The following is a 21,654-nucleotide window of genomic DNA, read 5'->3' on the forward strand; positions in this document are numbered from 1 at the left end:
AAATGTATATTGAATTTTTGAAATTATTTCTGTCTGAAACACTTTATTAAGGTTAAGCACTTATTTAATTTCAACGGAAATACGACACAGTGACGTCACTATGTCGTATTCTATACTAAAATGTGTTTTTGACATTTCATAAAGAGTAGCTGATTTGACTGATAGTCAACTACCCTATTCTATTACTGATAACCTATTCACCACCATCTTCAAGAACTGTTTTCCTTCACCGTTATAACAAGTGATCATTATTTCTAATACACACATCACTTGGAAAAATCATTGGTGTCGCCTTAGAACAACCACTTGTCTAAGAGGCTAATGCTTATACCACTCGGCTATCACTACTATTAATGATACAGAAAATTAACCCTAGAAAAGTGAGCACTAGAAAACTATACTGACATAGTTTTCACGCACAATTTCCTTTAAGGGTATAAACAGAGACGTAAGCAAACAATTTCATGGGACGTCAGATACAAATGTCAACAAATAACTGTAATTTGGTTTTAAAACTTCTGAATTAGTACCAGTTAGTCTATCAGGGACTTATCTGTACATATGTACAGTGCGTGTGCGTGTCAGACACTATGACAGTACAGACACACACTGTCACGTGCATACATAGTTGACAGTCGGTGTGTGTGCGGACACACGCGCGGTACAAGCGGAGCTGTGCTGTTACACACAGTGTCTGTACATATGTACAGTGCGTGTGCGTGTCAGACACTATGACAGTACAGACACACACTGTCACGTGCATACATAGTTGACAGTCGGTGTGTGTGCGGACACACGCGCGGTACAAGCGGAGCTGTGCTGTTACACACAGTGTCTGTACATATGTACAGTGCGTGTGCGTGTCAGACACTATGACAGTACAGACACACACTGTCACGTGCATACATAGTTGACAGTCGGTGTGTGTGCGGACACACGCGCGGTACAAGCGGAGCTGTGCTGTTACACACAGTGTCTGTACATATGTACAGTGCGTGTGCGTGTCAGACACTATGACAGTACAGACACACACTGTCACGTGCATACATAGTTGACAGTCGGTGTGTGTGCGGACACACGCGCGGTACAAGCGGCGCTGTGCTGTTACACACAGTGTCTGTACATATGTACAGTGCGTGTGTGTGTCAGACACTATGACAGTACAGACACACACTGTCACGTGCATACATAGTTGACAGTCGGTGTGTGTGCGGACACACGCGCGGTACAAGCGGAGCTGTGCTGTTACACACAGTGTCTGTACATATGTACAGTGCGTGTGCGTGTCAGACACTATGACAGTACAGACACACACTGTCACGTGCATACATAGTTGACAGTCGGTGTGTGTGCGGACACACGCGCGGTACAAGCGGAGCTGTGCTGTTACACACAGTGTCTGTACATATGTATGAAAAATATTGTTTTCGTATAAAATTCATGTAAATGATTGAATGAGGTTAGAACAGTTAGATTACTCGCTCGTCTGTCACTCAGCTGTCAATGTGTTTGATAAGATAACGTGATAAATTCATGACTATGCCTCAGAGAGCATGGCACGGGATAAATGTAGCCAAAAACAATTTACCAGACATTTTGTACACTCCACAACGGTTTCGCCTGATATAAAAGTTCTTGAACATTTTCATTTTGCATTTATTTGGTGAATACCTCAACACAAAAGTTGAGTTAGGCTACAAAATAAACCTATGATATGCTACAGTTCTTTATCTGTCTCTACGCAAAGAGTTTACGGAAGTCGGTTCAGCGATTTAGGCTTGCAAGCGTAAAAGACTGACAGACAGACTTTTTAAAGAATTCTCCTAGACTATAAACTATCGTGTGAATTCGTGTGTAACAAATGCGATCATAATCCATTCAGTGGTTTTTGCGTTTAAAAGCGAAATAAAACGAGCACTTATACATTGGGGAACTAAAATTAAAATATCAGGGACTTTCTTTCCTGTCAAACATCAGGACTTAAGGCCTAACCCCTCCCTCATTCCGGGAGGAGACCCAAGCCCAGCAGTGAAACATACATAGGTTAAAATTTGTTTTATTTTAACAATAGCTATCAATCAACTACACTAACTTTCTATTTCAAAAATAAATTCATAAAATCGTATTGAAATAAATAGATTTTTCCCTCCAAAAGCACGACTGTCATCTGACAGTCAGTGCAGCCAATCGCAGACAAAATTAGGTTATCCTATTTGAAAATAGAACGGCGAGCTGAGCATAGACGGTAGTTGTTTTTTTTTTAAGTTGGGAGTTTAGTCTTTTTGCATGAATCTATTCTTATAGTAAGCATTTTTAATTCTATTTTATTGGTGCAGTTAGTATTTGGTTAGTGGTCAACCTCGTGTCAAAGTTGTTCAAGCCGCCCGAAAGGTCTTTGACATGACTTAACGACTGTTATCTTAGTAGACATCAACCGGGACCGACTATTTACGTGCCCTCCGAAGCACGGAGACGCTCAGTTCAAAATACCACTATGTGGTCACCCATCTATGGAATGACTGCGACAATGTTTGCTTTACCCACAGATCGTTTACCGACCGGTGAGCGCAACTGGCCATGAGCGCCGGAGGAGCCAGCTTATACCACGCGGCTACCACTGTTTTTAACCATGCAAATGTAACGTTAAAAAATCAACAAAAAAAGCTGTATTTCTTCGTTTTACATGTATTCATTTAGTTGAAAAAACAGTTGAAACATGTCAAGAAATAAATTTGCATTCATATCGGTTCAACGTACGATAATTTCGAGTTCTTTGCCTTGTTCAAACATTATCTTTGAAAATTTTACGTAGTTTCTTTTGCCATTTGAATAAGCAGTGATAGACGAGTAAGTAAGCATTCGCCTTCCTAGCTTTTTAAAGAGATCGACTGTCCAATACTTATGCACCGATGACTTGTCCAAGTGATGTACGTATAAGAAATAATGATCACTTGTTATAACGGTGAAGGAAAACATCGTGAAACCTTGCATACCTAACATTTATTTAACATATTTTTGAAGGTCCCCTTTTGCACTTGGCCAGCGCGGTAGACTCAGTGCCATAATCTGTCCCTCCTATGGGAGGCAACCCTTGCCCGGCAGTGAGGCAGTCATGGGTTACAATACCAAAAAAAATACGAAAAAGACATGTTTCTTGTGCATAGGGACCCTCGTTAATACATATTTTTAAAACTTTAGTATTTGTTGTTATAGCGGCAACGGAAATACATTTCTGAAATTCAGCTGCCTAAGTGCCTAGCTATAACGATTAATGAGATACAGCCTGGAGACAGACAGATAGACAGTGTATGCTTAAATATGGGTTCAGTTTTTACCCTATGGGTACGGAACTCCAAAAATGGGCTATATTAGAGTCATTTTTAAGCTACTCGCATGATAATTTGGACCACAGATACTGGGTTATGATAACAATATTTACTTAGATAGATAACCTAGTTATAGCGCTGTGGTGCGATGACGGCTTGACGCAATATCGTCTGGGAATTCATACAAATTTTGTATGTTTGTTACACTTGTATAGAATATTAGGTCGGGAAAAAGTCTTTTCGCATAATACTATGTATGAACTTGTAATAAAATCTTTTCTCTACACAAAAAAGCTCGATATTTGGGTACCTCACGAGCTCACTGAAAGAAACCTAATGAACCGTGTACTCATTTGTGATTCTTGAAGCCAAAGAGATTTTATTACAAGTTCATACATACTATAATGCGAAAAGACATTTTCCCCGACCCAATATAAGCCATTATCGTCCCACTGCTGGGCAAGGGTCTCCTCCCGTAATGAAGGAGATATGGACCTCGACTATGGTGCCTCATGGCCTAACTCCCTTTATTTGGGAGGAGACCCTTGTTCTGCAATGGGACAGTAATGGGTTATTAAAAAAGTGCCTGAGAGTTCTTTAGAACAGTTGTTGAAGTGACGACAAGGCCCCAAGTCAAACTAGGCCAGCGTGGTGGACTCAAGACCTAACCTCTTTCTCATTACGGTAGGAGACCCTTGCCCAGCAGTGAGACATTAATGGGTGTTTTTTTTTTAATATAGCTCAACAAGCTATAGTGTCATTATGCGTACATAAATACAAAATCAAATCATTTATTCATTTACGTCAAATGCTGACACTTATGATAGTCAATGATACAGAGTGAATTTACTGCCAGTTCGGAAGGTACACATAATCATACGCACATACAAAGAATAAAACCACGGTTTTCCCATAAGGTAGGCAGAGAGCAAAGAACGTCACTTGGTACGATCCTTACAAACTTCCCTTGCTATCACATACATACATGTTGTCATACAAGACCGCCGGTTACGAGTAGCACCTGACCTTTTTACAAGACTTCATCGACATCGTATTTTAAAGACTATATCTACGAAACTCTTATCAGTCACTCAGTTCCTTATAGATAAGTGTTAGATAGGAATTCCACCTGTTTGCCATCAATCGGGAATCACGAGTTAATCTGATAAGGAATTTGTAGAAATCACCTGTATTTACTTATGATATAGTTCACTTGACTGTCTTTGCGGACATATGACTGCTGAACACGAGGTCCTGGTTTCGATTCCTGTGTTCGGGAAAGTGCTATTAGTATTTTCAAATTTTTATTTCACAGGCTTTATTGTTCAGCTCAACTCAACTTTATGATCATAGTGGTGTTAATTAACCGAGAAAGCGTGTTGAAACAAACTCTGCTTTTCATAATTGTATCTTATTCTTTTTAATATTGTAAAAGCAAAAGTTCGTGAGGATGGGTGTATGTATGTTACTCTTTCACGCAAAATCTTGGTACACAGATAGTTTATAACCTAAATTAACATAGAACTTTTTTCCCCGGGTAATGTTTTTACGCGGACGAATCCGCAGGTAGTAATAGTATAGAATATTTCTTAAAATTTTAATATTTGGCTCGCCCCTTATTAAATGGGACTAACATTGTAAATGGCGAAACGTGAGTGTATTTCATACACCTCTACGCCTTCGGGTATTATATATTCTATGTATTAATATCGACCTCGAGCCTATATACAAATCTTCTTCTTATCGTATGGTTAGTGGTCAACCTAGTGTCAAAGTTGTTCAAGCCCGAAGGCCTTTGACATCGCTTAACGACTGTTATCTTAGTAGACAACAACCGGGACCGACTTTTTACGTGCTCTCCGAAGCACGGAGACGCCCAGTTCAAATACCACTATGCGGATATACAAATGATTTACTACTACAAACTGAATCAATGGATGGAAATCCTCTCTATTCCAAATTGCAAGCCACTGCGGTAAGCCGCATAGTGATAAATCAATGTCTTTGCGGCTACCGTTTTGATTGTCTTTGGTGTACCAATGAGGTTTTAGGCTAGCTTTTTTATTTATGGCCAGCTTCGGATTGTCTATGAAACTTCCTAGTCCGATATTATAGTATTTTTCGACTTTTCGAAGTTATGTGTGTATTAGAAATAATTATCACATGCTCCAACGGTGAAGGAAAACATCGTGAAGAAACCTTGCATGCCTAAAATTTGTTTAATACATTTATTGTGGGCATTCAAAGTCCCCAACCCGCACTTGGTCAGCGTGGTGGACTCAAGGTCTAACCCCTCCCTCATTACAGAAGGAAACCCTTGCCCAGCAGTGGGACATTAATGGGTCAATCAATTATTGTATCAACCACATTATAAAACTTTTGGCGATTGAAGAAAATGGCCGTGTGTTTCTCGCTAGCTCTTCTCATAAGGCTCTACCCCCTTTCCGAGCTAGTTGTAGTTTCAGTAATTGTAACGACTATCATAAGTGTCAATATTTGACCTGAATTAATAAATGATTTGATTCTTGATTATTGATTCTTGATGGGCTACATTTATTTATTAATTATATTTATTTATACACGTTTAAGACTCAAACCTACTATAACAAGAGCAATACTAAACATTTCAATAACAAAACCATATGTAAGGCTGTATAAACGAATTACACAAGTCAATAGCAAAACAACAGTTTTCACTCACACTATGAAAATATACCCGTCTCGCTCTAACTTATGAAGGCAGAGCGAGAGAGAGATAGTCCACGTGAGATGACGTCACAATATGGCCGCGGCACAACCTTGGGAATTAACTATGGATTGATAACAGAGAAATTGCTTTAACTACGTATGTATGCATTGTGGTGTATTTTACTATTTTTTTTTCTGTAGTTTTTAAACATTTTCGAGATTTGTGAAAAAAATCGACGCCATTTTTTTTCAGCTGTCAAAATTTTCCCGCCACTGCTGGGCAAGGGTCTCCTCCCGTAATAAGGGAGGGGTTAGGCCTTGAGTCCACCACGCTGGCCAAGTGCGGGTTGGGGTCTTTGCATGCCCTCAATAAATGAAACAAATTTTAGGCTTTTCCTTCACCGGTAGAGCAAGTGATAATTACTTCTAATACACACATCACTTGAAAAAGTCATTGGTGTGTTGCCTTAGGTTCGAACCTGCGACTACTTGAGTAGGAGGTACTAACTTATACCACTCATATCAGCAATTATTTTTATTTAATCTGAGTACACTTTTTAATCCCGATTTTTATATCAATTCTCGCATTCCATAAGGTCATTAGCATCATCCTAATAATCCTACTAATATTATAAATGCGAAAGTTTGTGAGTATGTATGTATGGATGTTTGTTACGCTTTCACGCAAATACTACTGAACCGATTACAATAAAATTTGGTATATAGGTAGCTGAAGACCCAAAATAACACATAGGCTACTTTTTATCCCGGAGTTCCCGAGGGATCGGGATTTACACGGGAAGGGTTTCCACGCGGACGAAGTCGCGGGCGGCCTCTGATATAAACTAAATTTTAAAACAATATATAAACAATTATCGGTGTACAATCAGTAATGTTGTAAAACCCTGATTTGTTGATATCTTTTAATAACTGATTACATGAATGGACTTGGATTTATGGCTGTTATATATTATTATATTTAGTTTTTAGGAGCTCCTGCTTAAGGAACAACAGCCGCCCATATCGATCTCTTACCCCCGGTTTCTGGGGTACATTTAGCGGTAGTTTATCTATTCAATAGCGTTTAAACTCATACAAAAAAAAACACTATTGATTAGATAAACTACCGTTAAATTTACTCAGAAACCAGGCATTAGTTGAAGCTATCGCTTGAGAGTTCGAGTTAGAAGACATATCGAGTTCCTCCGTGTTTCGGAAGACACGTTAAATTGTGGGTCCCGACTGTAATTTTCAAAGATCTTTGACGGTCGTTACCAGAAGACAGAAACATGAAAGTCTGACTCCTTCTTCTTCTGACTCTTATTGAGGGGTATCGTGTTATAACACAGGTAACTGTGTTGTGGAGGTCAGATAGACAGTCGCTCCATGTAAAATACTGGTATTCAGCTGCATCCGGTGAGACTGGAAGCCGACTCTAACATATTGTAGATGGAAGAAAGGCTAGACTGATATATAGGCAATACATCAAAGACAATCATTGTATCATCATAAACTTTCTTTTTCACCCCTCTTTTGTGTTCCACTGCTGGGCAAATACCTCCCTTTTAAAAACAAAAGTCTTTTTAAGGTAGGTAAATTACGCTACTTAAAAAGCTATCTACACAAAAACGTCAACTCTAAACTTTGTTTTCACAAGCAGGTTCAAATTTGAACATCAGAAAGTAAACAAAATGGCTGACCTACAAAATTCCACTAAGTAATTACTGCACCACTCATTTCTGCTTCGTCAGCTCACCGCATTATGGTAGCTCTTATCGTTATAAGTTTCAAACTCTTGGATATTAAGGACAAACCCCTCATTTAGGCGCTCACCGGTCGGTAAACGATCAGTGTGTTAAGCAAACCTTGGCGCGGTCATTCCAAAGATGGGTGACCACATAGTGGTATTTGAACAGCTCGTGAACATTTGAAGCTCGATATTTGGGTACCTCACGAGCTTACTGAAGATGAACCTAATGAACCGTGTACTCATTTGTGATCCTCGAAGCCAAAGAAATTTATTAAAAGTTCATACATACTATAATGCGAAAATACTCTTTCCCCGACCTAATATGTAATGTTCGCGTTACTTCTTCTTCTTCTTATCGTATGGTAAGTGTTCAACCTAATGTCAAAGTTTTTCAAGCTACAAGCATTTGACGAGGCTTAACGACTGCTATCTTAATTGACAACAACTGGGACCGACTTTTTACGTTTTATTTTAGTAAGATAACAAAAAAGTACATTTGTCATTTAAAAAAACTAACTCATTTAACTACAACACTAAGTTTAAAAAAGAGCTTTCGTTCAGAAACTTTGTAATTATAAATCAAGTCCTGTGCCGAAATGTTGGCAAGTAATGTATAAATTTTTCACCGCGGCAACACCGACCCGCCGCACTGCGGAGAGTATGTGGGTCAGACGCGGTATATAGGCCACCGTGGGCGGGTATATAAATTAATTATTACTGTTTATTTTGTTATTTAGATTGTTTAGCGATTTAAGAGTAAAAATGAGAATTGAAAAAGTAATATTTACAAAATTTTATGACTATAAAAACTTTGTTTCATTTTCGACCTAAGTATGAGTAATTTTTGAATTTTAATAAAATGCAGACTATTTTAGCTAAAACTCGAAATCAGCTTAACTTTTAGCTCAATGGCGAGAAAAACTAAAAAACATGCAAAGAAAATGAGAAAAATCTAAATTATTTTGTATTTCATGAAGCGAAGCCCCATAGTCTATACTTACTTAACATAAATACGAAAGTCATGTTGGGCTGTGGTTTGATGGCCAAATCACTTATCTAGTTTGAAAAATCTGGCCTAAGGATAGTAGAAGTTTCAGGACAAATCATTGAGGCACAGTTTTGTCCAAAAATCAATCACCGACCCCCGGATTCGAAGGTACATTTAGCGGTAGTTTATCTATTCAATAGCGTTTAAACTCATATAAAAATGACAGTTTGAATAGATAAACTACCGCTAAATGTACCTCAGAAAGCAGGAAGTTAAGTTCAAATACCACTATACGGTCACCCATCTATGTAATGACTGCCTATAAACCTATTTGAGTTAAAAAAAACGACTATAATATATTATGTTTTCTCTCTTTCATTTCGCTAAGGAGTGAAAGAAACAAAACTCTTTATAAGCCTTTTATAACTTCATATATTTTTATGAATAGGGTTGCGCTCACCGGTCGGTAAACGAGCTGTGGGTTAAGCAACCCTTGGCGCGGTCATTCCATACATGGGTGGCCGCATAGTGGTATTTGAGCAGGGCGTCTCTTTGCTTCGGAGGGCACGTAAAAAGTCAGTCCCGGCTGTTATGTACTAAGATAACAGTGGTAAAGGCACGTCAAAGGCCTTCGGGCTTGAACAACTTTGACACTAGGTTGACCACTAACCATACGACAAACAAACAAACAAACAAGAGGGTTAGTATATAAGTTAGTATATATTCTAGGATTCAGGTCTCAGCCATTCGTCCTGTATCCAGGTGCCCTAGATCCAGCCCGGCCCATAGATGACCTAGAATTAATCTAGATTAACTCTATACTAGACTACGCCCCGATTTCAATATTTTAAATCTGATATTTAATTATGGATATGGGTTAATATCAATATGGAATACCTCCCTGAAGGCATAAAATTTTATTAATTTAATAACTTTTTGATGATATGTTTATATTAGATATTAATTATCATAATACACTTATTGACAGTTGCGCTCACCGCTCGAAAAATCTGTGGAGTAAAGCAACCCTTAACGCGGTCATTCCATAGATAAGTGGCCACTTTCTGCCATTTGAACAAAGCGTCTTCATGCATCGGAATCGTAAAAAGTCGGTCCCAGTTGTTGTCAATTAAAATAACAGTCGTTGAGTTAAGACCTTTCAGGTGACTTGAACATCTTTGACACTAGGTTGACCACTAACCATAACCATACGATAAAATAAGAAGAGCTTAAAGCCAAGTGGTAAGTCAAAATCTCATGTCCCGAATGTCTCTTTTCTATGATCCATAGATAAATCCTGACTAAAGGTACTTTATTAATCAATCAGTCTAGCCTTTCTTCCAACTATGTTCCAGTCTCACCGGATGCAGCTAAATACCAGTATTTTACATGCAGCGACTGTCTACCTGACCTACACAAAACAGTAACTTGAGTTATAACACGATACTCCTCGGTCAGACAGGTTGTCAGACTTTCAGCTTCTGACTACTGTTAACGACTGTCACAGGCACTTTATTTATACAGACTATATGATGAGAATTTTGTATTAACGTATAGATCACACAAAAGAATTTGCGTAGTTAGTACTCGTAACCGGCCGTCCTGTATGACAACATGTATGTATGTGAATGAAGCAAAGGAAGTTTGTAAGGATCGTACCAAGTGACGTTCTTTGCTCTCTGCTTGTGACACGACCAGTGAGGGCGCAGGACCGGCGACTTTACGAGCTCTCCGGGGCGCGGAGATCTGCAACCTCAACTTCCTAACTCCGGACAGTTTCTAAGAAATTCTTATTAGAAAATCTCAGAAAAGACGTTTTGGCCCGACCCAGGATTCGAACCTGAGACCTCTTGCACGGCAGTAGCATACTCTACCACACCTGCTCCACAGAGGCAGTCAGAGTGGGTCAGTAATCTATACTAATATTATAAAGCTGAAGAGTTTGCTTGTTTGATTGTTTGTTTGAACGCGCTAATCTCGGGAACTACTGGTCCGATTTGAAAAATTCTTTCAGTGTTCGATATTCCATTTATCGAGCTAGGCTATAGGCTATATATCATTACGCTACAACTAATAGGAGCAGAGTAGCAATAAAAAATGTTACGAAAACGGGGAAAACTATGACCCGTTCTCTCTTATTGACGCAGGCGAAGTTGCGCGGGTCAGCTAATGGGTTAAAAAAATGTATCACACAGTATGGTAAGTTTACAGTATTTTTCAGTCAGAAACACGCGGTGTAACACAACACGGCATTGTTCCGAGTTTTGTTTGTCACTTTGTTTGCGAGTAAGGAACGGACGTGTTCTTGAAAACAGCAAAAATATGTTCAACAAAATTTTCTAAATCAAATCGTGGCAGCAGACATTATGACAGTATAGACACACACTGTCACGTGCAAGAAAACAAAGGTTTGGTCAAATTCAAATTCGAATATTTCATTTTCAAATCTTGTTCTATATAAATAAAAATGAATCACCATAGTAACTTTTGAACAACTAAATTAAATCGGATAATTCTTTTATGTTAACTTTTAAACTCTCGCGTTCGGTCAGTCTGCGACCACGGCGAGTGCAACCTGCGCCGAAACGTTATGCATTTTAAGGTAAAATGCGTGTTCGCGTTAATTCCCGTATTCTATTATACATTAATTTATTTGTTTGTAACTATCGAGTCAAGGTTTGTATGGGATCGATGGGGTCAAAATTCCCATGGAAATGGAATCATTGGCATAAAATTGTACAGTACCCGGACAAAGTCGGGCCAGTAAATAAATAAAGATCATTTAACAACTCACACACGGTCATTTGATTTCAAACTAAGCAGAGCTTGTACAGAAATAACTGGTACCAAAATATCGAGCTTTTTTGTGTAGAGAAAAGATTGTATTACAAGTTCATACATACTATAATGCGAAAAGACTTTTTCCCCGACCTAATAGATATGTTCACTAGATTTTTTAAATACGAACATATTAACATCTGTACTAAAAAAAGGCACAGATTATAAATTCTTTCATGTCCGCCCTGTTACCCCAATTTTGTTGTTCCCTTAGGGATGAACAGCTGATATCTCCGTCTCTTTCTAAGTGAAACGTGTTCAAAATCAATATCTGACGCGGTTTGGCGTTGTTGGGCGTACCAAGGCTTGGTGTTTGACCCCCGGACGAAGTTTAACCTAATTCTAATATGATGTCTGACCCCCGGTTTCTGAGGTACATTTAGCGGTAGTTTATCTATTCAATAGCGTTTAAACTCATATACCTAATAATTCGAGTTTGAGTTGGCGAAAGAGTACTCGTAACCGGTCCTGTTTAATGTATGTATGTGAATGAAGCCAAGGAAGATTGTAAGTATCGTACCAAATTGTATGATCACTGCCTATCCCTATGGGAAAAATACGTAATATTATGTATGTATGTATGTAAGAGCCTAAACTGACTACCATTAGGCATATTATATTTTGTTTACTTAAAATATTATTACAGCTGTTTTCATAAGATATCATCGATGACATTTTTATAATATCCTAAGGTTAAAATTAAAGTTTATAATAGAAACGACTAATACCCGGTTTCTGAGGTACATTTAAATACATTAGCGATATTTATTTATTAAATTACTGTATATTGTGTGAATATAAATTTTACATCGAAATTTTGTCACAGACCTACCTATCCTTATCATCATCATCCTCAGTCGGCTTCCAGTCTCACCGGATGCAGCTGAATACCAGTATTTTACATAGAGCGACTGTCTATCGGACCTCCACAACACAGTTACCTGGTTGTCAGACTTCCAAGCTTCTGATTACTGGTAAATACAATGTAACAGTCGTAACTGTAAAGGAAGTTCGTAAGCATCGTACCAAGTGGCGTTCTCTGGTCGCCTACTCAGAAGGCGTGATTTTTATATATGTATGTACATGTTATGGTTACCATAGTATAAGTTCTGCTTAGTTTGTAATCAAATGACCGTGTGTGAATTTTCCAACGATATTTATTTATTTATTTTAGGTATCTAAACACGAATAGTGTAGTTGCTTACAAGTCAAATCAGCTACTCTGTATGTAATGTCAAAAACATTTTTGTATAGAAATACGACGTAGTGTCATCACTATGTCATATTTTCGTTGGTATCAAATGAGTGTCTAATAAAATGTTTAATTACAATTTCAACATTATTTACAAAAAAAGCAACATAGTCTGAGCATTTTAGATGAACCTTTTACGAGTACGAGTTTCATAATTTTTCGTTATCCCAGTCAACTACCCAATTACTTAAAAATGATCTGTCAAAATCAAAAAAGGAGGGAAACTAAATGTCACTTATGAAAAAAAAAAACAAAGCTATATTTTTTTTATCGTTAACACGTGTATAGTGACGTCGTATTTAGGCCACGCGCGTGTCAATCGATCAGTGCTCTATGGAAAAAAATGGTTTACAACATTATCGATTTGGATGTTTCATTACGTGTTAGGGGAGTGTATTAGTTTTTAGTGATGTTAGATTAGAATAGTCGATTTAGTGATTGGAATAAAATATAGCTTTATATAAAATGTGGAAATGGTGGTTTGGAAAATGTGGGTTCTCCTTTTTCGTGTTCGATGAAAAATGGGTTTGATGATAGAGTTTTTAGATTAAACACTTATTCATAAAAATATATGAAGTTATGAAAGGCTTATAAAGTGTTTTGTTTCTTTCACTCCTTAGCAAAATGAAAAAGAGAAAACATATTATAATAGCTTTTTAACTAAAATAGCTTTATAGTGTGTTTATGAATAATAGGGATAGTCTTTGGAATATAGCATAATTTATTGTAAAACTCTATCTTTAAAAAATTACAGAGATTTTTTTGAAATCTCTTTATGGAGTACAAATGTAAAGTAACGAAAAATCTATTACTGTTGACGCTCAATTAACGCATTTTTAATTAATAAAGTAAAAATGTAACCAGACGATGATTTTCCAAAACACAACTGAACTTAATCATAATTGACGCAGAAAACAGCTGTTATTAAATCCAAATATTGATTAAATTGTTACGAAACGCAAAAATATGTCACACAGAACCACGATTTCATACAAATATAACAAAATTCTAATTAAAATTCAGAAAACCATTACTTAATTTCAAAATTAACAAACCTCAATTTTACATTGCGCACCAACTTCTAATTTTACTCAGCTATAGCTTAGCTTTTATTAAAACTTATATGCAGTTAAAACATATTAATATACAAATTTCCAATTTTACCAAGCCATATTATTAAACACTATTTTACAATTGTATCTTTCTATAATTCTTATTAGACCTCTTAAACAATAAAAAACACATTTACCTCCGTTTTCTAAGCACATTTAGCGGTAGTTTATTTATTCAATAGCGTTTTTTTATATGAGTTTAAACGCTATTGAATAGATAAACTGCTAAAATGTACCTCAGAAACCGGGTGTTAATAATTAATTTACGTTCAGAAATACACCCTCAGTATTTTCTAATTATCGAGCGACGGGCCTCAGTGGCCTCACCCTAAATAAAAAGAGTATCCCTTTTGCTGTCCCACTTACAGACCACGTATACGAATTCTTCTTCTTCGTATGGTTAGTGGTCAACCTAGTGTCAAAGTTGTTCAAGCCCTTAGGCCTTTGACGTGGCTTAACGACTGTTATCTTTAACTAACAACAACCGGGACCGACATTTTACGTGCCCTCCGAAGCACGGAGACGCCCATTTCAAGTACCACTATGCGGTCACCCGTCTATGGAATGACCGCGTCAATGGTTGCTTAACCCACAGATCGTTTACCGACCGGTGAGCGCAACATTTTTTTTATATTATCAAGGCATCACATAAACATATTAGTTATCTGATAATTAGTTCTGTTTATTTAACTAAACAATTTGATAAAAAGAAAAACAAATATCGCAAATGTTATACGAAAATTAAAGATTTTTAGTAAAGATTCGTAGCTTATTTCGTAGACTCTACCAAATCCAATCGGAAAAATGATTTCATATAAGATATTTTATATACGAAAACTAAGATATTTCATACATTTTTGTTTTAAAAATTACTTTAGGTAAAACAATTATTTTATAACTTTTTAATTTCAAAGATTATAAAACTCTATAATTTTACTTCTAAAAAGAATTAGCATAATGCAGGCAAAGGTACTACATCCAACCTTATCGATTCTAGTTTAAAATGTGGTTATAAGTAAAATCAATACTGTACGTATTAGCCCTCAACGCGAATTAGCGAGTTATACAACATTATCTAACTTGCAAACGTCAAATGTTATATTGTAAAGAAATAATTTCTAGTTACGAGAATATTTTGATCACATGATATTGTCCGAGTTAGCACTCAGCTGACAAGCCTGACACTACTAGCGTGAAGTTATATTGATAACAGCGACACGTCAAAATTACGTATTTAACAAAAACATATTTTCGAAATCGATTTAAACAATCGATTAGATTATAAATAAATACATTACAACATCACTATACAATTTTTTTCTTCAATTTCTTTTTAATTCCACATTCGAAATTTCAAACTACAGAGTTGCGTGTAAAAAGGTTTTACGTACTTGATAAGTCTCCTCGGGTTTGCCGGGGTATGAGGCACTTCGGCGGTAGTCCGGAGGCCTAGGCGGAGCGGGCGCCCTACGCCACGGGGCGAAGGCCGAAGGCTGGGGCGGTTGTGGCGCGGGCCACCTGTACTGCGGCGCCCTGCGGAAGGGAGCCCTGTATTGCCGTTCATCGTCCGCTACGCTCGGAGCCCCCGGGTATTGCAATTCACCCATTTATATCATAGGTCCGACCGATAGAGCGGCCCGACGTCAACTGAAGATAAGGTATCGGTCGATGCTGGCTGCGCGCGCAACCTACGTTTCGTTCTGACAATTGCGTTGGAAAAAAAAAATGTTGTGTTATTTTTCTACACTATGATTCCCTAGTTTTTGGTTTTTGACGCAGTGTACTAGATTTAAAAATGTTTTTTTATGAAATTAAATGGTTTGTAGAAATGGTATTTCGTTTCAATATGGTTACTTTGTAGTCGAAAAAATGCTACTTTAATATATTTTAGGGTTTATTTTGTCAATACTGTGTTATTGGCGGAATCCTACTAATATTATAAATGCGAAAGTTTGTTAGTAGTATGGATGTATGTTTGTTACTCTTTCACGACAAAACTACCTACTGGACGGATTTTAGCTAAATTTGGTACACTGATAGCATATAACCTGGATTAACATATTATATAGGATAGGTACTCTTAACCACGGGTAATATTTTTACGCGGACGAAGTCCCGGGCAGAAACTACTTCGACATAAAGCCTAAATTTACCAAAAAAATAATTATAACTTATATTACAATAGATTTAATTGCAACATTTAATTATAAAGATGTTTTAAGATTACTTAAGTAGTCTTTATATCATAAAAAAATAAGTTTTACATATTTTACGATTCTTATTAGGACAATTATTATGAGCTCGAGGATAAGAAACAACAGCCGCGCGGATCGATCTCTCAGGTTAAGCTATGCTTGCCGAGGTTGGTCAGTGGATGGCTGACCGTATTATGCATATAGAGTTCCTCCGTGTCTCGCAAGGCACGTTAAATTGTGGGTCCCGGCTGTAATTTTCAAAGATCTTTGACAGTCGTTATCAGTAGTCAGAAACTTGAAAGTCTGACAACCAGTCTTACCGAAGGGTATCGTGTTATAACCCAGGTAACTGTGTTGTAGAGGCCTGAAAGGTAGTCGCAGTTAATTACGCCTCAATATAATAGAGTTAAATTTAACTCATTAATGTTCCACTGCTGGGCAAGGGTCTCCTCCCGTAATGAGGGAGGGGTTAGGCCTTGTGTCCACCACGCTGGCCAAGTGCGGGTTGAAGACTTTATACTATGTAGTGAAGTTAATTTTCTTCGTACTTAAAACATCTTTTAAGTTTTCTTATCTAATCAAATCTATTTATCGCGTTGATAAACGTAGATATATCAACTACTAGTTTTAAGAGTCTCCAACTACGTTGTAGTCAGCTTCCAGTCTCACTGGATGCAGCTGAATACCAGTATTTTACATGGAGCGACTGTCTATCTGACCTCCACAACACAGTTACCTGGGTTATAACACGATACTCTTCGGTAAGACTGGTTGTCAGACTTTCAAGCTGCTAACTTGACCATTAAATATACGAAAAAAACTAAAATTAAAAAATATACTACTTGTCAATGTTGCTACCTCACTCGCACAGTTAGCGATCATTATAAGTGCGAAAGAGATGCATGATCGGAAAATTTTCCTTTAGTTTTCACGTGGGTAGTCGTGACGCGTGTAGGTGTATTATGCTAAATACATCTTTACATAAGTTTTCTCTTAAGGGAATAATATTAAATAGAATCTTATAAGAACTAAGTAACAACAGTTGAGCATCGATCTCTCAGGTTAAGCTACGCTTGCCGAGGTTGATTAGTGGGGGGCCATAATATTAATATTGTCCTAGCGGTATCCGGCTACAGCGGTCAGTCTCATTGAAACTGGCCAGCGGTGCAGGGATTGGTTTATAATGTCCAAGTGTTCTGTTCCTTACTCTCGCAACCCGGTGGGACGGATAACCGACACGACCAGTGAGAGCTCAGGCGCAGGACCGACGGCTTTACGTGCTCTCCGAGGCACGGAGGTCTACGACCTCAACTTCCCGACTCCGGGCAATTTCTAAGAAATTCTTAACAGGAAATCTCAGAAAATACTTTTTGGCCCTATCCAGGTTTCGAACCCGAGACCTCTCGTGCATCAGTAGCACGCATTACCAATCGTTAAGGTCGTAAGTTAGTTAAGTATAAGGCATGTTAAATTGCGGGTCTCGGCTGTCATATTCAAAGATCTTTGACAGTCGTTAACAGTAGTCGTCACAATTTCTTCTATGACGTATGTTTCTACCATTATTATTATATAAAGATTTTATTTTCAGTGATAAATAACAACTTTATTCTGTAAAAACGATAATACGCCTATGTAACAAAATTGTGACGTATATAGACCTCTTTCAGTAGCGTTTGTGGTACTCCCGTAGATCATAGCATAATGATATAGTACAATAACTTAGTAGAGAGTGTTGTATGCAAGGTTCGCGGCTGGAGGTATACAACATACAGAATGTATAACATCAGTGACACGTCTTATACAGCTAACGGTGACCTGTTTGATACAGATACTTTTTCAGGAACTATTAAAGTATAATCTAGGCAAACTAAGTCGGTATGTTAGAGCTCTCTTCTGAGTTGTATTATAGATAGCTTACAGCTTTTCTAACTTCTTAGTTATTTTAGCATAGGTAGAGCAACGAGAAGGCGAGGGTGCACTGAATCTTTTTAAGTTTTAAATATGAAGGTTTCGTATATCTATTCAATTAAAGTGAATCACCGAAATGCATGAACGCGTAACATATTTGAACAACCAAACCAAATTAGATAGTTAATTTCATAATATCTTAGTAACTGTCTGTCTTATACATTAAACATGCAACGCGAGAGTTTAAAAGTTATGATCTTAGTAACTGTCGGGACAAGGTTTGTATGGAATCATTGGTATAAAAATTTCCACAGGAATGGAATCAATGGAATAAAATTGTACTATACTCAGATAAAGTCGGGCTATCCCCTAGTATAAAGCTACATTTTCTTACAATTAATTTCATTAAATTTTTTACAAAGTTAACTTTTTTATAATGTAACGTAGAAAAAAAAGATCAATAATTCAAACATGGCCGACACACTTTTTAAATGACTTTCCCGCCGAAAGTTTCGTTCAATAATAAAATATGTAAAATCATCACGGTCATATCGTAAATCAATTCAGCAGATCCGCAATGCAGGGATTTCGGAGGCCTTCGGATCTCGGCACACCTTATTGTTGAAATATTTATAAAGACCATGGGTTTCCACGGTTAATGTGCAAAATGGCGATATGCCAAACGCGGTTTTCGAACGAAAAAAATTTGCGGGAAAAAAATGTGCATTTTGTTATGGATTAAATTTTAATGGCCTTTTTTAGTTTAAATGTTATGTTGTACGAGTCTAGTATATATAGAAAATGAAAGAAGAATGTTAAAATGACACTGTACAATACTGAAAGAATGTGACGATGCTGGAGTGGTTCCAGGTTCTATTCCCGTGTTGATAATTGTATTTTTTGTAATAATGCTTTTCGGTTAGAAAATTCCAAATAAGATTGATACAGAAAACAGTTTGTGTAAATAAATGGCCCATATAACATATTTGGTTGTCGATAGTAGATATTTTTTCTTATGAAAGTATTTTTACGTACCTAAACCTAATTTTTACTAAGAATTAATTACTTATTATAAAAGTAAAGAAGTGTTTGTAAGTAATTTTTCTTCCAAATATGACAGAAATTACTATGAAAGTAAAACGTGTAAGTAAGTATTCCCATTTTCCAAATATGGAAGGAAAAATAGTCCTGGAAAATCGCATCTAAGGTCATATTTTCCTTTAGACTCGCGTCTATAATCTTAACATAACCTAAAAAAAATTCCCGCCAAAATTTACGTCAAAACTATAACTCAGTATAAAGAGAACACGATTGTCTCTGGTTTACACGAGCACAGAGTATAGTCCGCATTATGTCGACTGCATGCGCCAATTCAGTGACCCGTTTTCGAACGTACTGCAGTTTAGTAGGCGAAGGTATAAGGGCTTACGGCCAAAATTTAAGCAGGATGCTCTACTTTAGTTGAGTAGGTTTTTTTTTTGATTTTGAGTTATGGTGTGAAAGATGCTCTAGTTAATGTATGAATAAGATACTTTAATTTGTTTTTTATTATTATACAGATTACTTGAGTAGTAGTGCATTTCTCTATTTAGTATTATGTTATGGTTTCTGATTGAAGAAAGAATTGACAGTTTTTTATTTTATTAAGATATCGATAAAGTGGCGTAGCGTCATACTAACTGCTAAACCACTATATTAGCGCGTTCGATTCCTGGATGACACAAATAAAGTTTTTATGCTGTACTAGCTGATTCCCGCAACTTCACTTGCGTCACCGAAGAGAGAATGGGTCATAATTTTCCCCGTTTTTGTAACATTTTTCTTTGCTACTCCGCTCCTAATGGTCGTAGCGTGATGTTATATAGCCTGCCTCGATAAATGGGCTATCTAACACTGAAAAATTTTTTCAAATCGATTCCTGAGATTAGCGCGTTCAAACAAACAAACTGTTCAGCTTTATAATATTAGTAGAGTATAGATAAGCTGTTTGTATCCTCTTAGATTCAAGCCTTCTTCAATTCGGGAGAAGATCCTTGCTCAGAAGTAGGACAGTAATAGATTTAGAGAAATCGTATGAATGATACAGTTTCTTATGTTCAGGAATCGAGTTTGTGCACTAAGACTTATGACAAATTTCTGAAAAAAATAATATGACAGGTGCTCTTACTATCTTATGAAATAAAGCATTTTATCAAACTATTTTCCTATTACTCTACTATTAATATCACGGGGCTTCACCGGTATCGTTTATTAAAGTCAATTTCATAATCTAGGCACATACATTTAACCCTGAAGCCTAGAAAAATCTAGGCCAAAACTATACCTACTAAGTAATCTATACTTCTATAGGTACTATCGAATGTTAAAAATGCGTTAGTTTTGGAGGTTTTTACTCGACAACACTTAAATTACTGAACGAATTTTCATAAAATTTAACAGTATTGTAGCTTATATACCATAATAACACATAGATACCTTCTTATTCATAAAAATATATGAAGTTATGAAAGGCTTATAAAGAGCTTTGTTTCTTTCACTCCTTAGCGAAATGAAAAAGAGAAAAGATATTATAATTAGTAGTTCAACTAAAATAGGTTGATAGTGTGTTTATGAATAAGAGGGATAGGTTATAGAAATACTAGCTTTTGCCCACAGTTTTGTCCGTGTACAATGTGTACATAACATAAGCCATATAACTAAAGTTAACGGTGATATAATATAAGTAATGTTAGTACTATCCACGCGAGCAGAGTCACGTGCAAAAGGCTTCCTATTATTGAATTTCTTCTAGCAACTACAGTTTACAAAATTGCTCCTGAAAGCAATGCCTACATTTGTCTTAATAATCCATAGAAGTACAAGTTTAAAAATCATCAACATTTCAGCATTTTAACATATGGTATGTCGAATTCATAAAGAAAACTAATATAGGTCCTTTTAATCAATATAAATGTTTTTATTTACGCAACAACTAGATGGGAAACTGTAGTGCAAAAAGATAATGAGTGAGTGTGAGGTTTCCGAAGACGATGTCCAGGACAGAGCGAAGTGGAGGAGAAAGATCAGGAAGGCTGACCCCACTATCATATGGGATTCATAGCATGGAAGAGAGAGAGAGAAAGAGAGAGATTTACGCAACAACATGACCTAAAAACAATATTCTAGCGTCCCATCACGCTGACATACTTTCCTTAACTCTTTACAAAACTTAAAACCTATTTAACTAAAACTAGGACGATATAAGCCTGAAAACCTTCAAAACTTCTACCTTATGTAATACGCTATAATAGGCATGTATATAACAGTGCAGCATTTCTATAGATGGGCGTTACAGATACATAAATGTATATAACTGCTGAAGTAAGTCACTATGTCAATGTGAAATGTACATTATATATATAGTTAAATTGTTATATAGCTGACCTATGCGGCAAAGTGTAAACAATGGTGGCTGTTTAAGTAGTACAAGGGTATTTGCATAGATGGCGCTGATTGTATTAGTTTGTTGGGCTGTTAATAGATGGCGTTAGTAAAGCGTGTAAGTTTCATTTGTTTGATTATTGTATTGTTTTATGAAAGAAATACATAGTTGTTTTT

General features: G+C 36.8%; 1 protein-coding gene across 1 annotated transcript in view; it reads right to left on the reverse strand.

Annotated features, from left to right (window-relative positions):
* The window catches only part of orb2 (cytoplasmic polyadenylation element-binding protein orb2), a 70,588-nt gene extending 54,985 nt beyond the window's left edge, over window positions 1–15,603 (reverse strand). Inside the window, exon 1 of the mRNA XM_076133723.1 lies at window positions 15,346–15,603. Coding sequence (XP_075989838.1) covers window positions 15,346–15,561 — 216 coding nt within the window. The 5' untranslated portion in view covers window positions 15,562–15,603. The remainder of the gene's footprint in view (window positions 1–15,345) is intronic.
* Window positions 15,604–21,654: the final 6,051 nt, after the last annotated feature.

The sequence above is a fragment of the Anticarsia gemmatalis genome, chromosome 30 (genome assembly GCF_050436995.1).
Source record: "Anticarsia gemmatalis isolate Benzon Research Colony breed Stoneville strain chromosome 30, ilAntGemm2 primary, whole genome shotgun sequence".
NCBI lineage: Eukaryota > Metazoa > Arthropoda > Insecta > Lepidoptera > Erebidae > Anticarsia > Anticarsia gemmatalis.